Raw genomic sequence first — 16,070 nt, 5'->3', positions numbered from 1 at the left:
ACATAACAGCCATTTTCTCTCACTGTCTCTCTTTCTTTTGTTGGTAATCAACTTGGGGTGCTGTAGGCTCTCAAAGTGCTTTTTAAGAGTTTCCTACAGTGGGACAGAAGCTTTGCCTCGTTGAGTTTTGGTATACTGCGGCGTAGATGAGCTGCTTTTGAGGAATCATTACAAAGTGCATTTTTTTGGCTGCTTACCTTGGCATGGTGTGTGACTGAAGGAAAGGAATTGTATCAGCACGACGTATGGCGTTCAAGGAATGTTGGTGATTTTTCTCCTGTCAGGAAAGGAAGAAAGCCTTAGTTTTGTCATTGCCTGCAGCATTGATGGCTTCTCAAGCCCAGTCTCAGTTTCTCCAGTATACTCTCATCTATTTGGCAATGCTCTTTTACTGCTGACTGCCTGCCAGATGAATTTCACAGCTTATCAATAAAAACACTCAATTTCTCTCTCTCTCCTCCAACATAAAACCCCTTGAACTGCCAACACAACCCAAAAGACCCATTTCCCAGGACTTTCACCACTTTTAGGTCCTGACACTTACCTTTTATTTACACCTCTTTAGTTACCCTTGGCTCTTCACTGTCACACCCAAACCCCATGCGAGAACATAGGCGGCTTGTTGCCTGTTATGGCTTTCCTTTCCTGACCCAGCGTGGGGAAGTGCACTCTCTCTTAATAATCACCCTATTCATGCTATTGCTGAAGGAAAGTTAATGTTATTAGTAGTATTAGTAATATACTTTGGATCGCAAAGCACAGTTATATTCAAGGACAATACCACAAGGTTGATGGATTCAAGCTACTTGTTCTAGTCCAAGGGCCAGATTTTATCCTTTTTTTTTTCATTGTTTCTAATTAAAAAACAGGAAATCAATTACTGAATTATAAAAATGTACAGATACGCAAACCAACTACTTGCTCGGCCCACGGGTGATGTACCCCGTGTTGTCTCAAAGGGTGTTCCAACAAACAGGTTTGCAGCAGAATTAACTTTTCCTTAACTATTTCAGCCTTAAAGATGTTGCGAACAGTGCATCTGATCAGAAAATCCTGTGTAACGGCATTTAGGATACAATTTGATTTTAGCAGATCAGGGCATTTTGGCCAAAAAATGAGGAGGATCTGATTGGTTGTCTGAGGCCGATTTCGCTCCCTTTTTCTTATCAGCAAAACATGGAGAATATCTGAAGAGTCAGGGAAATGCCTCTTTCTCTTTGGCTTTGTTTTACAATGCCAATCTCTAAGTATTCCTGTAGCTAAAAACCACAGAGCAACGCTTAAGATTGCCGATGGTACCTAAATGCCACCGAAAGGCAAGGGACTTGGGTACCAGCTCTTAAACAACAGTTAAAGGATCTAAAGATCTGTGGTGTGTAGGTTCTACTCCTAGAAATCATCAGCCTCGCAGCAGTACTAATTTCTTCCTATCACTCCTACTTCTCCCCTCCCACCTCATGACAAAACACCATATTTATCTCCAGATGGCACCCGCTGCTCATCATATTTTAAAAAGTCAGTGCTAAGGCAGAAGAGCCAATGTCAGTTGTTATTCCCGATTCCTCACTTAGATTATAATATGTGAAGTGAAAAGGACTGAAAATGAAGATCATCGTAATCAGTTATGGATATTCACATAAGAAATGAAAAAGACACAGAATAGCACAAAAGCAAATCACCTACGAAGGGAAATATGTTAATCGGCAACTGATCACCGCCTTGTCAGTTTAATGCGCAATGCGGATCAATGACACACTCAATTTCACTTTTAAGCACTGATTTTTGCAACTGCTTGGCACCTAAGGAAACAAACAGTAATGGGACAGCGATGCAGTCTAGACATGCTGCAAATCCAGAACACCAGGCTCAGAGGAAAAAATAAATCAAACCATCAGCAGAGTCAACACAAAATGGGACAGGTCAGAGAAAAGGAGGAGAGAGTGAGTGGCCAAGAGACCCGTTAGTAGCTGGATAAAAGCGCTTCAGCTGGAGGCACCAGAAGGAACAACATCAATTTTGTAACAAGCAAAGGAAAAAAGCTCACAAAAGCAAAATCTGGCATAAATCAGAGGCCTGGAAATTAAAAAAAAAAAAAAAAAAAAAAAAAAAAAAAAAAAAAAAAAGGAGAAAAAAAAAGAACAAGGAAAAGTATTTCAAGTAATAGGAAAGGTTTTTTGGTTTGGTTTTTTTTTTTAAAAAAAAATCACTCTAAATATATACATATCTATATTTTTGTACTGCAAGGCAGAGTCAAGCAGGCATGCAAGAGGTTAGGTCTACTCACTGTCGGCAGGTTTGCTATCACTTAGGAAAGGTTCCTGCTCCATGATGTCCATTGGTATTTTAATACTTGGGACTTTTTCTGAGTAGGGGCAGTCAGACTGTGAAAGAAACGTGCAAAAGGTCTTAGAATATTTCCATTGCTCTCTCTCTTATTGTCTCCCACAAATTAAAATTATCCTTCACACAGTTTCTGTAGGAATGAGGAAAAGAAGAAAAAATAAAAAAGCATCGTCCAGCTTAGTTGCCTGCTGGTTTCCACCGGTTCCCCACTGCACCCTGCTTTCCCTCTTCTTTCACACTATGAAAGTAAAACAGACCAAAAGAATCACTTGTGTAACTGTTATCTTCCCCTTCCCCGCGTCCCCCCCCCCCCATCCCCATCCCCCCAGCTCCTTTGCCACCAGCTTAGAAGACACCATCCAATTCAGCTTGGACTGGGCTGCAGGAAATACAGACGGAAAACGCATTCGTAGGCAGAAACAGCAGGGCACTGGCTTCGGTGAAAGCTCATCAAAACATTTTATCCTGCTGTGATTTCTGTAAAACCCCTTTTTTCTTCCCAACTGCTCTGTGAGGACACGGTATGGCAGAGGTTCCTTAAGCCAGACTGTCTCAACTTCCCCTTTTATTTAAGTTGAGTTAAACCCAGTCTCAATGACACCTCTATTTACAGTGAAATAGTTCACCAAATCCAGGGCCTTGTACAAATTCAGTACTCCCAGACAGACAGAACAGCAATCTGGCCAAGAAGAGGCACACATGCGGAGAAAAGCCGTACACGGGGTGCCTTGGAGCTCGGGTTCCAGCAGGATTCACACCCCGTTGGCTTCAATAGTGCACCTGTTGATGCTTAGTAGAAGGTACTTGGATTTATCTCGCTTTTTGAAAATAAAAGTAACTTCTCATCACCAAGGAAAGGCTGATATTGCATAACTTGACAAAGGATGTAAGGTGGTATTTGCTAGAAATGTTAATACATCTTTGTTCCTGGAGAGAACCAGACATAGCATGACCATAATGCTAGGGTGGAGGGAGGGAGACCTCCAAGGCAGGGCAGGAAAACATTAGAGGCCACAGAATCGCTCTCCCTAGATGTTTCCTCAGGAGTATTTTTATGAGGCTGAGGGATAAGCATAGCTCAAATAAAGATGATTCTGCAGAAAAGCACTGAGGCAATAAAGCCATCCCAAAATCCCATCTGTCTGGGGCCATGCTGTAAGCAGAGCGTAAGAGTTGGGCGACCTCTCCAACATATCGCCGTTTCGGTGCCAACAAATAAATCTGTGGAACAGCAACGCTGACATTCAGGGTGTACTTTAAACTTCACCATCTAAAATGGACCGTGAGACACAGGAAGTATCTGCAGTTGGCAAAAACGCCCTGAGGGGGGAGAAGAGACCATCACACAGCACTTCTGACTCTGAAACTAGATATACTAGCCCAAGATTTTTCACAAAAAATTGTCTAGCCCTTTTTGGGTCATGTATTTGCTGACATAAAATTGGAAAGAAAAACAAGGCGCTTGAGTTTTCATTAGGCAAATGCAGCAGTTAGTTGCACTAATTCATACGTTGTAAAGACAAGCTGGAGGGAAAAATGGTGAGATTACCGAAAATCTATCTTTGCAGCTCTGTTTTTGCTGCCCCCGATTGCTAGCAAGCCCCCAGCGACAACTTTAGGTGAGCCCTAACTAGTGCTGGGAGCAGTCTTCACTAAAGCTGGGTTTTGCTGTACTCATTCATCTCACACCATCTGCACTAGCAAGGCCCAGCAATTCTCTTTGCTGAGCTCTGATCAATGTTATCGCCTGTCAAATCCCGCAGAACTAACTTTGTGGGGGCAGATTTCTGGAAGGGAAAGGGTGAAAATTAACAAACCAGTGATGCCAAGTGCTTTACATTCAGGAAGCTGGTAAAAGCAAGTGCTGAAAAAAAAACGAGATGAGTTAAGAACCAACATTTTGCACAAATTCTCTTACCCGTTAGATCAATTACTGTACCTGAAATTGATGAAAAGCCTAAGAAGAGAGGAGATAGCTTAAAACATAGGAGGAGATAGCGGAGCCATGGCTCTGGATACGATGCTGCCGGATTCAAATCAGTCAAGAGGAGGGGATGGAGTCAGAGCTTGGCTGGCTATTAGCTACGGGCATTTTCTCTTATTTTGGTTTGCACAAAGTTATCTGCTGAAAGAAACCCTCGGCCTCCCAGTTACTGGAGGAACGACAGAAAAGGCAGCTTGCTCTCTGAAATAAGAGCTAATCTTCCCAGCCAGGATTCAGCTTGATTTAAAAAGGCCTGGATCCAGGCGACCTCCTACAACGCCATACCCGCACCTAACAAATTCCTAGTTTTGTCTCTTGGAGTGTACATGCTCTACTTTAGACAGCACGTATTCTTTATAGAAAGGACTGTGTGTATTTCCTCATTGGAATAGCCTGACTTTGTTGCCTCTAACACTGATCTTCAGAGGTGTTATACGGCTCTCGCATAAAGGGCTCAAAGGACTACAAAGTGCTATATAATCAATGTGTTTAGCACTTCAGTATAAATTTACAGGATTTGAGTTCATGCTAGACCTGGGTAGGACAATGTTTAAAGGCACGAGGACTACATTCCTTCTTATTAGATATACAGTAAAACAGTCGAAGGCACGTGGATCTGGTCTAGTAAGGTCACTGCACTTAGTAATGACATAAGCAGCTACGTTTCACTATTTTAGGGCATGCTACAACCTGAGGTAGGACCAAAGAGTATACTGCAGAAGGGCACATATGCTTTGGAAACCTTTAGGTCATGAGTATTATCAACAGAAAGCAGTCTTTCCTGCAGTATGAAAAGTCACATCTCTTTGTGCTTTTAAAAAGAGTAATTAAAAAAATATCAAAAAAAAGAAAACCAGAATATATTCAGAAGTAACAGAGCTGCTGGCGAAAACCATCCTCCTCCTAAAATATAAAAGACAATGACGGGGGAGAAAGACAGAGGAGGGAAAGATGAACAAGGCAGGGTGATGAAAGGCATTCTAGTAAAGGGCACGACATCTCAGCAGGTAACTAGTGCTCTTGTGGAAAGTGTGATTTCATTCTTGGCAACACAAGTACCACCTACCACAGGCTGGTGAAGTCTGGAAAAGCGAAGGCAATGTAGAAAAGAAGTTTTGTTTGGGGTTGATTTGCTGCAGCAGCAACAGACCAAGCTGGTCGGCTGCAAAAGAGGCTGGGAAATCTCCAGCCCCAGAGCTGGGGAGGGGCACAGGCAGTCCCCCCGGGATGAGCTAGCTAGAAATGAGTGATTTGACAAGAGCAGAAAGCTCCTTACATCATCATTGTCACTGTCCACACTGCCCTTTTTCTTCTTCTTCTTCTTCTCGTCCTCTTTCTTTTTCTTGTCCTTTTCTGGAATGACGTCGTCAAGAAAGCTTAAGTCATGCTGGGAGAAGAGGTAGTCCATGGCTTTTCTGACTGCTACGAGTGCCAGGATCTGAAAAGGCAGAGAGGGGCTCCTCAGTCACGTTTTATCTCTATGCATCCCTCTTAATGCTGCTTCTTAATCCCCCACACTTTAATTCTGGTTGTAAATGAACATACAGACAAGGTGAACACCTGGGATAGCTCCACCAGCTTGAAAGTCTGAACTGTGACTGTTTCACGTCAGAATAAACAGCAGCAACGTACAGAAAATAAAAGTATGTAATCACCTAGCACTCCTGTAGAGACAATGGTCATCTTTAACATCCAACTGACAGGCATCAGGCAAAATAACAGAGACACAAAAAATGAGTATTTTCATTTACTTTTGGATTTGGCCTATATATGCAGGTTCACAGGGGCAGCCTGAGTAATTGTCTGTACTTTTTTCCTCTCCACTTCCTCAGATGTAAGAGCTCTTCAGAAATTAGACAAGGGCCAAATTGTGCCCTCAGAGTTTGCAGAATAAAGTTTACTAGGATTGTGGCTGCATGAAACCAGAGGAAAAGCTTTTTCTGTGTAAGACAGCAATCAAAGGCACTGGGAAAAAAAAAAGAAGGGACATGTCTGAAACAGGTGTTTACATCGATGCTGGATTTAACACCACCACCAGATGCCTACCAAGATCACACATACACTTTACCAAAGGGTACAGTGACAGACTGAAAGCTCGACTTGGCTACTAAAAGCTATAACCCATTCCTGATAACTGAAGACTGCCTTTAAGATGAAGTTTGCTCTGAGCAATGATGATCAACGGCACAAACAATTCCTAGGAAAGGATCTCGACCTTCGACTTACATAACTTAAGACGTGATTACAGAAGGGAGAAATTACTCAGGGAGTGGAAAGATGCCATATAGACACCCATGATTACCCCATTATGAACTACTTCTGTATTAGAAGTGCTTTTCTTTCAAATAAACAAGAAAATTGGCTGTTGGCCGGATCTTCGCAGACTGGAAGTTTACAGTCTTTTTGTTCATGAGTGCAAACAATTGAGGTTTTATCATCAGATCCAGCTACATCTAAGCTGTGACTGTACCTTCACTAAGCTTGCACCATTACAACAAACTGTAGCAGACCTAGCGTTCACTCAGATTCTCTCTATTATGGGCAAAAAGAAAAAGCATCCGGATTTTAGATTCAGCTTTCAATGGCAGTTCAGCACAGCCATGAAAAAGCAACGGAACGGTGTGTCAGTGGGAACTGCTGATTTCTAATGCCTTTATATAGGAGCGTGTGTCCCAGCAAGAACATTTGGAGGTTTTTTTTTCACTTGCATCATCTTTTCTCTCCTCATTTCACCAATATCAGAGAACAGACACTTGTCCTTGTTCTCTTTTCTGCTTTCCCTCCTTCTCGCCCTTAAATAAGCACTGCAGTTCATAACTGCGCCCACAACCGAAATTTTGCTTGGCTATAATCCTGAAACTAGGTGACATCGGGCCCAGATTTCTTAAGAGACTTCTATAAAGCTTTGACTTTGCAGCAGCCTGACCCATCTTGAAGCCAGAGATCAGACTCAGCAGAATCCCTATGTGTGCAGCTAGGGTCCCACTGGATCCACGCTAGATCCATTTGGCTCTACAACCACCTTCCTCCCAGCTGAGCTACAGGTCAAGCACAGAGATGGAGAAGGATCTACTTCGTGCTCCCTCATTTAGGGTCCATGGTCACTTGCTTTGATGCCTGAGGCAAAGCATACATATAAACTCCCCTTAACGCTCGCTTGTTTTTTTATTTGGTCTAAGTGCCTAATTGTGTCTGCAGCTCTAGTGATAATCTAAATGCACAAAAAGCTGTTTCACTATTCCCCTTCCTTGATGTAGAAATACTATACCAGACTGACTGCATAGTGTATATTTAAGAAACAGTTCTTCTGTGTGATGACATTTTATCTCTCAACATCCAAACCAAGTTTTAACATGACTCTGATACGCATTATTAGAAAGAGGACATGCACCCTACAAACTTACATACCATCCTCTGATGTGAAACACATGAATCAACATTATTGCCTTTTTCTAACGTTCAAGGAAAAAGACATCCTTTTTTTTCACTCTTGATTTAGGTCATCCTTTCCCTCTATTTGGCACACCTCTTCGTAGTGAGCCCGATTCTTGGTTTTGTCAGTTTGTGCTATTTAAAAGCAAGGGAGACATTTTCTGTATGGTAATTAGCGTGGACTAAAAAAGGAAAACTATGCACCTCTCATTTGTTCATGCAGCTCAAGGAGAAAACGTGGCAAACCTAACCTTGGCAGCTAAGAAGGGTCAAAACTAACTACACCTTTCTGGAAAAAAATTAACTTTCCAGGCTCATTCTCCTCCAAAGGATTTATGTAAAGGCAGCCATGGCAACATTGACCCTGTGCATGGTGCCATGTCTTACATCAGTGCCTTGAATGGAGGCAGAGCCCTGAGCTAGGGATTTGACAGGGAGAGGTTGGATTTGCCCGTTTATGGGAAGGTATGACATGTGTGGAAGGCACAGGCTGTGAAAGGGTGGGAGGTGAAGGAGAACGTCACCTACCATGACAGGGAATATGATAGCAGCCACGGTTGACTTGAGGATCCAGAGGAGGGCCAGGCACACCACCTGCAGGAAGGTGAACAGATGGACCCTGCGCAGCGGGACGTGGCGCAGGTAGATGAAGTCAGGCTGGTGTTTTAGAGGCATCAAGAGCAGCTTCAGACGATCCATGAACTGGAAAGCAAAAGAAACGGACATTTAAATGAAACCCAGGGCACACAAAAGATAGATACAAAAGCATTATTCCACTATGAAGTGTGACCTTGAATCAACTTGTTTTCCTTCCCTAAAAGAAACCCAGCAAAAAACCCAGCACAGCTCCTCTATCCTGACTGACTTGTGCTTAATGCAGGGTGGGCTAAACATATTAACTTAGGTGAAGGTCCTAGGTCTACAGTATATCTGGCCACTAAACAGAGACACAGGGGCGAAGCATCTCTCAAAGCAAGGCCTTGAGGTGCCTTTATTTAAGGAGCAGAACTCCACGTGCTCTGGTGATCAGTGTGTAAACCAAGCAGCAAAGGTGTTGGTGGAAATTGCTCCACTGTCTGCAAAAGAATAAGCCTGATCCGCTGTGGCTGTGGACACAGGGAATTTTGAAGGGAGAACTTCATTACCCACATAACAGGGAAAACAAGATGAATGCCCAAAATACGGGCAGCATCAAACTCTGGCTCACTTCTGCCACCCTCCCCTGCCCCGTTCCTGCCAAGGAAAATCATTCAGCATATAAAACAATGCGCTTTTTTCCAAAGAAATCAGGAGCAGAGGTCAGCAGAGGTGAGGGCAGACATCATGTTACCAGAGAATAGAAAGGCATCTAAGCGAAGAGTGAGGAAGACGGGCAGTTTTTCCAGCAGTGCCCCTTGCCCCATGCTGGACTGGATGGACTTGGAGTCAAACCAAAATTGGGATTTCTCATTGAGCGAAAAACATCCTTGATCAGGGAAAAACAAGCTGCCCAGTGCCCTGACCACCTGGGCCGGGAAGCAGGGGAAATCCCCTCCAGAAGAACCAACCCCAGGGTGAACATGACAATCCCCTTGTTGTTGGGGCTTGCTGCCCGCTGCTGAGACCAGCTTGATCTCCCACCAGTGAATGAAAGCTGGGGCCGTTTTAAAGAATACCCAAGGAAATTCTCATGGTGCTCACAGAACAGGCAGTCTTTTCCCGTTAGAGCACAACCGAGTGCTAAAAAGAAAGGCCACAATTAACAGGGTGCCAGAAAGCAACAAAACCACTTCCAGCTTCCTAGGGCCAAATACAGGCGCTGCACTGTGAGAAAGACTCCTTACGTAATATTTCCTCAACGACAAAGAAAGGGGCTTGGCTTCCCTTCCCCGGCAAACAGCAATGTTCCCGCTCGTTAACACTGCAGAATAACCCCGCCGCCATAAATCATCTTCCCTTGTTTTCCCTCAGTCTGTGACAGACGGTCTGAACCACCCCGGGAGTGAGCCTGGGGCTTCCGCAAGCATACGCTGTCCTCGGCATCGCTGAGCTAGGGAGCAGGGGAAGACGGACCCCGCGTCTTCACAGAGCACCCCACATCACTTACAGGCCCCAGACTTGGCTGCTCTCCCACTGAGCAGATTGCTCCCCTTTGGTCTCCATCTCAGGGCAGCCAGCCTGCAGCAATGTTTGTGAATGGTTGCTACCCTCCCCGGGATTTCTTGGGAAGGAAAAAGGGGGTGGTGAAAGAGAAGGGAAAAGCATGAGGGTTGTGAAAGGACCCCTGCACTGGTTAACAACTGCCATCTTCTGGAGAAGGCCCGGTGGGGAGTCTGCTCCCTGCTGTTGGAGGGACTCACCTGCACGCCATTGAGGGAAGCAACACCCATGTAGAGGAAGACGCCGTAGAGCACTGGCATGGGAATGAACTGCGGGCGGAAGAGCAGGAGAAACGGAGTGAACAACCTCCCCATACACAACGCGCCGTTAACACGCAGAGGGGACACAGTGCCTAGCCTGCGATCAACTCAAATTGCACCTATGAGTGGGCATTGCAGAGTTAACAAAGCAAGCAATCCTTCTGCTGTGTTTTGAGAGTCCCAATAACATTTGTGCAATCACTGGAGGGCTGAGGAGCAGGGCAGGGGCTGAACGAGCCCCAAGTTCTCCCACTTCACTGGGACTTGGATGTCTCTCCAAGAACCAAAGGGAGCGAAGCCAGCCAGTGCCAGTCAGTCAGCAAATTAAAGAGACGGGGTAAGTGTGTTCCAGTAAGCTTCAAACTGCTTTTCACCTCCTGGTTTCTGGTGGGACTAGAAGCAGAAGGTAGAGAAGAAGAAAAGGCAGCATGATGCTGTGGTACGTCCAACTCAGTAAGCTGTGGAAATCCACCCAGAAAGGCTCTTGAGTCCCACCTCAGCGATGACAGTCATGCAAACTAAATCTCTGACCGCTCCATCTTTCACTCACATTAATCCATATAACTATTCACAGATACAGGACTGTGAGTTACCTTCTTCACTGCCAGGAACTGTCTTTTCAAACATCAATCTCTGCTCCCTCAAGTGCTAAGTGCTGCCTGTTCCTCCATCGCTGGTCCTGCCACCGGGGACATCTTCCTTCGGCAGTGAGGAAGCAGCATGGTAACACCACACACGCTCCCCAGAACAAGCATCCGTCCCTCTGACCTGAAGCACAAAGCCTTCCTCAACGGCAAAAGCCACCGCGCGGCTGCCAAGAGGGGGAAGTGCTCCTCGGCCCCGCAACAGAACTGTGGGCAGCCAGCGTGGCAGGACGTGAACGGGGATACTTGGGTACGGACCACACGCGGAGCTGAATAACAGCCTTTGTGTGATTTATTTGAACCCGAGCGGGAGGGAGAGAACTCTGCCGCCGTCGCTGGAGGAAAGCATTCGTGCAGTGACGGGCAGCTGCCACTGAACGGCAGCCGCAGCGCAGCCAAGGCTCCCATGCAATGCCTGCTGCTGTTGGAAGGTTTGTCTTTCAACCTGAGCATGTAACTCATTAAAGAAGCAAGTAAACTGGCAGTTATTCAGTGTTTTACCGTATTCACCACCGTATTATTCATGGTTTACTGGGCCAGACACACAGCGTCATGGACATATCCCTGGAGCCTTGATCCCGAATGCAGGCATTTCACTTGGGGCTCATGAGCACCGAAGTCACCAGGCTACGTGCCATTCCAGACCAAAGCTTCCCTGCCTCTGTTTTTCCCTTCTCTCCCCTGAGTCTCACTCCCTATCACCTCCTGTGAGCTTCTTGATTGCTAATTCATCCTCCCATTGTATTTATTTGCTTCCTTGAGTGAGCTGCGTTGATATTTCACATTAAAAGCCAAATGTTTTTTCCACAGCCTGGGTTCAATGGTCTGCCATCACCGTGTGCCATTGTGAGGAAGGATGGGGAGCCAGTGTGCAGTTCACATAGCTGTGGGTGTCCAAGGGATTCAAAGCCCTCACTGGATCTGAGGGATTAGATGAGACAAGATAATATCTCCGCCGGCAAGCTGGCTAGGAGGCTTTCAGAATTTAGTCTTCTAGTTCATTTACATTGCTCTCTCTCCCTCCCCTTCTATTTCTTTCTGGTTTTTTAAGAAAAAAAATGTCCAAATATTATTTCACCATTCCACGATAATTAATCCTGTAAATCATCCCGAGGTGAAACTTCAGAACATTACCCTGCAGAGTAGCAAGCGGCGATTTCATTTTGGAAGACTTTCTTTTGGCAAAGTATTCATTAACTATGGGGTTGCTGGCTTAGGCACTCTGAGCAAACTTGCTGCTAGCCAAAAGAACTAAATAAATGTATTTATAGGAAAGCGCCTGTCATTCTCCTAGCAGGGCCGAGGATGTTTCTGTGGAGATCTGCCATAACTGAGCAGAAAACTTCAAAACCAGCACAAACACTGCAAAACCCTCAAAAAACAAAGATGAGATTGTGGATTGCCTGTTTGATTGAATTTGGGATAGTTAGCTTCCATTTGCCACTGGCATGAGGAGACTTAAATGTTCTGCAATGCGTTTAGCAAAGCAGTTCTCTCGAGCAGGAGACCCTGCCACTGGAGTTTGTTAAAGGTCCTGAAATGCTGCCAGGTACTTCTCGCTGGCACGTGGGCGAGGAGCGTGCCGATTTGTCCTCAGGCGTCCTCCCGCGAGGATCTTCCCCATACGCATTCTTAGGGGAAGCGCAGACAAATAAGTAATGAATGAAGCAATAACAAGGGAAATAATAGACCCCAGTGGAATAGAGGAAGAGAGATCTTGCAGGGAAAGGTCACATGAACTAACAAACAGGATTATTACAATCAGGCTTTAAATTAAGGGCTCAGAATGCCTGTTTGTGCAGAAGAGGACACTGTTAACAAGACATAAAAATTTGCTAGTTGTAAAAACAATCTTAGAAATCAAGAACAGGAACTCACTGACTTTGTAAAGCCACTTCAGACACAGGCAGCACCACTGCTCTCTGCCTGCCTCCTCCCCTTCAGGCTCACATCTACCTGTGCCTCACAGCCCCTGTGGTTTCCAGCCTCCTCATGACCACAAACTCGTTTGCCTCCTCCAGAAACGCTTCTCCCATCTGCTCCATCACGGAGTTATGCTGCATGGTGCCACTGTTTCAGTACATACGTTACTGTTTTGACATCATCTGCTTGTACCAGTGGTCTAAAGATCCATAGAGATGGACTTCTGCAGTTGACATCTCCTGTTGTGCAGTATGCCTGCACTTGGTGCCACATCAGTCATCATCCCCGGAGAAGGCAGCATCCTCCACAAGACATGGATAAACAGGTTTTCCAGTTTTGTTCTACGATCTGATGAGCCACTAAGGATGTGTTTCTCTGTGGCTACATGCCAACAAATTTCAGGCCTTGGAAAATAGCTACCTACCTAGATTGAGAGCTATATCAGCAGCACATCTGTCCAGAGCCTCGGCTAAACTCACAAGAAAAAAAAATTCAGGAGATGAAAAAAACCCAAATTTTTTTTTAAAAAAATCACATTTAATTGCACCGCTTCCTCCAGAAACACGTTTTCCACGCTGCTGAGCTGGGCGCTGCTTCTGAGTGATAAGGGATGTGCTATTTTAGGAGTACCCAGCCGAGAAGAGTGAAAATTTGATTGTTGTGCTGGCTTTTTTAAAAAAAAGCCAGGCAAGCTGCAGCAGCCTTGCACTGCTGAGGTGTGTGCCTTGGCAGCTGCCCCAGGCAGGGTACAGCTCCGCTATGGCAGTGGCAATGGTCCCAGAGATTTTTTTGGTCAAAACCATACCCGTGGACTAAAACCGTCAGATCTAGGCTCTGCTCATTGCCACCAGATCTGTGTATTCTCTCTCATCAAAAAACCCACACAGTGGGCCATGCATGCAGCCTACGAGTAAGCACTGAAGGAAGATTGTCTTCATGTGTATGTGCTAAGAGCGTGCACACCCAAATAAATGCACACGTACTTTTAAAACTCCACATCCATCTGTTAACCTGTGTCTTCCACACAGCGACTCTTCTGCATTGCCAACCACCCTGCCATCATGCCCCCAGCAGGATCTCAATCTTTATCCGCAATACCTTTTCCATAAAACACAGGCACAGCAGAAGTATGAGTGTGCAAAATAAAAGGAAACTTAGCTTTATGCAAACATGGAAGAAAAATCTTAAAACGAAAAAAATCACAGCCCCCAAGACCACCAGCCCTGAACTCTGTCACTATTACTATCTAGCACACTACGATGATGTTATTTTTTCCTTCCAAAACACTCTGTATTTAAGCTTCCAGAAAACTGTAAAACTACATCAGTAATTCTCACTAATCTCCTTTTCCACACTTCAACGATGAGCTTTTTTAGTAGCACAAAAAAAGCCTGGCAGTTGCTGGGGCCCTACTTTGGTTGTGTGAGCAGGAGGAAGCAGAAAAGGTGACGTCCTTACCTTTAGGATGGGAGCCATAAAGACAGACACACCGGTCAGAATGAAAACGATGACTCCAGTGACTCTCTGCTCCCTGAAACAAAATCATGGCTGAGCAGGATGGCTTCAGTTTTCACTCCAGTTTTATTCTCTCTCAGAGTACTCAAACCCAACATAAAGCCTGACAACTTGGTTTTGTAGCCACATTTTCAAAGCAGACTGGCCATTACAAGCCAACAGCATCAGGCAGGTACCTTGATGCTGACCAAGCCTCACACGCCTCTTTTTTTGACACATTGCACCAGTTTTTGTACGCTGCCTTAGCTCCGCTGTTTGTGGATCAACAGAGTACTGCTACTGAGTAAGGAGGAGTGTGTTTACACATTAAACATTAGAAACCGTTAACTGGCAATCCAAATTCTCTGCAAGGCAGTATTTATAGCATGCAAATAGGTAATAAATCATTAGCTCTCCACTCTTAGACTAGTAGCATACTTTGAATCCTGGTCATAGTACTCCAGCAGTTGGACAAACAGTCCAGACCTTCATGAGGTGCTGACCATGTGCCTTCATTGGCACCCACAGTCGCTCCCTACATCCAAAAATACTTTCACCAGTAATATTTCAGAGTACTGAAAGTCAGGCCATTAAATTTCTGTTTAGCTGTCTAAACAAGCGTCCTGATTTCCAGAAGTGCTCCTATAGAAAGCACTTCAGACCACTTAATTAAGGCAGCCAAATAAAGAAAATATTGCTTGATTAAGTAGAGTTGATTGCTCTAGGCATGACAAGTTTACATGTTTTACCATTATGTTTGCTAATGCATGCCTGTCTAATTTCCATGGACACAGAAATCTGCAGTAAATTTATCTCCTTTCTCAGACACCAGAAAACTGTGTCTGATCTGGCCAAAGAAACTTTTGAGGACTTACATGGGGATTTGTCCAAGGAATTGCCAGAGACCTGTGCTGCTACATCTCACAGCTGGGTTTGGAAATACAAAGAAAGCATCACGAAATTCCTCATGACAAGTTTGCAGTATCCCATGGGCACCAGAGCTCATTCTGTAAAGCTTTGTGTGTTTTGGGGTGACTTCAACGTGCATGCTCAAAGCAGACCAAGAAATGCTTTAAGCCCTGGTGCAAAGTTTCCTTCCTTTGCTCTCACACATTTACGGGCTCTCCCCCATCTACAGGCATGCATGTAGTACACCAGTTTTCTTCCTTTTCAAGAGAGGCTATTTACAAGAGGGCTACGCCAGATACGCTTCTAACTGTATATAGCCTCTGTGGACAAAAAAAAGCTGCAAGGAAGTACAGCTGATCTGAAGATTTACAGCAAATCTAAGAGCTATTCCCCTGAACCTCTGTACTTGTCCTGCTTGAAGCAAGACCATTTATAGCACAAACTGATCTTTGCAGGCAAACAAGGCAATTAAGGCCTTTCTGGTTTGACATACCTCACTCCCAAAAACTTGGGCTGTTCTCCAGGGGCTGAAGTTTCTGTCTCCATCTTCAAGCTGTCAATATGAGCAATGGAGATCACCGTAGCAGCAACATACCAGGGCAGACCCATAAAAGAGCATATGATCATCAGAATGGCCACCCAGAACAAATCCAGATGATATCCAGCACCTTTCTGCGAAGGGAGACAGACAACCTTCAGCTTAATTATCCTAAATACCCAGGGGCAGAGGCACACCAAACAAGCAGCACTTCCTTCTACAGCATCTTTCTGGCCAACAGAAATTGTCATAAGAAATAGCAGAGTAGGACACACTGCTCCTTAAAGGACGAATTGCCTGCCTCCACAGGGAAAACAGGTAAGTGTTACAGTTCTGACAAGCTCCAAGAACAACAGCACACAGCAAACACAGGAGAGCAGTAGACCTGCAAGCAGTCTGGCAAA

At 44.9% G+C, this 16,070-nt stretch overlaps 1 protein-coding gene across 4 annotated transcripts in view; it reads right to left on the bottom strand.

Annotated features, from left to right (window-relative positions):
* Positions 1 to 233: 233 nt before the first annotated feature.
* Positions 234 to 16,070, bottom strand: part of SLC4A4 (solute carrier family 4 member 4) — a 234,040-nt gene continuing 218,203 nt past the window's right edge. For all 4 annotated transcript variants that reach the window (XM_086464769.1, XM_086464770.1, XM_086464772.1 and 1 more), the window contains 7 exons: positions 15,622 to 15,800; positions 14,184 to 14,256; positions 10,099 to 10,167; positions 8,288 to 8,461; positions 5,604 to 5,765; positions 2,285 to 2,381; positions 234 to 277 (listed from right to left, as the gene is read on the bottom strand). In XM_086464769.1, the coding sequence (XP_086320895.1) occupies positions 234 to 277; positions 2,285 to 2,381; positions 5,604 to 5,765; positions 8,288 to 8,461; positions 10,099 to 10,167; positions 14,184 to 14,256; positions 15,622 to 15,800 (798 nt within the window). The remainder of the gene's footprint in view (positions 278 to 2,284; positions 2,382 to 5,603; positions 5,766 to 8,287; positions 8,462 to 10,098; positions 10,168 to 14,183; positions 14,257 to 15,621; positions 15,801 to 16,070) is intronic.

This window comes from Leptosomus discolor, chromosome 4, assembly GCF_034619465.1.
Source record: "Leptosomus discolor isolate bLepDis1 chromosome 4, bLepDis1.hap2, whole genome shotgun sequence".
Taxonomy (NCBI): domain Eukaryota; kingdom Metazoa; phylum Chordata; class Aves; order Leptosomiformes; family Leptosomidae; genus Leptosomus; species Leptosomus discolor.
The sequence above is the reverse complement of the archived record's forward strand: the minus strand, read 5'-3'. Positions and strand labels throughout refer to the sequence as shown.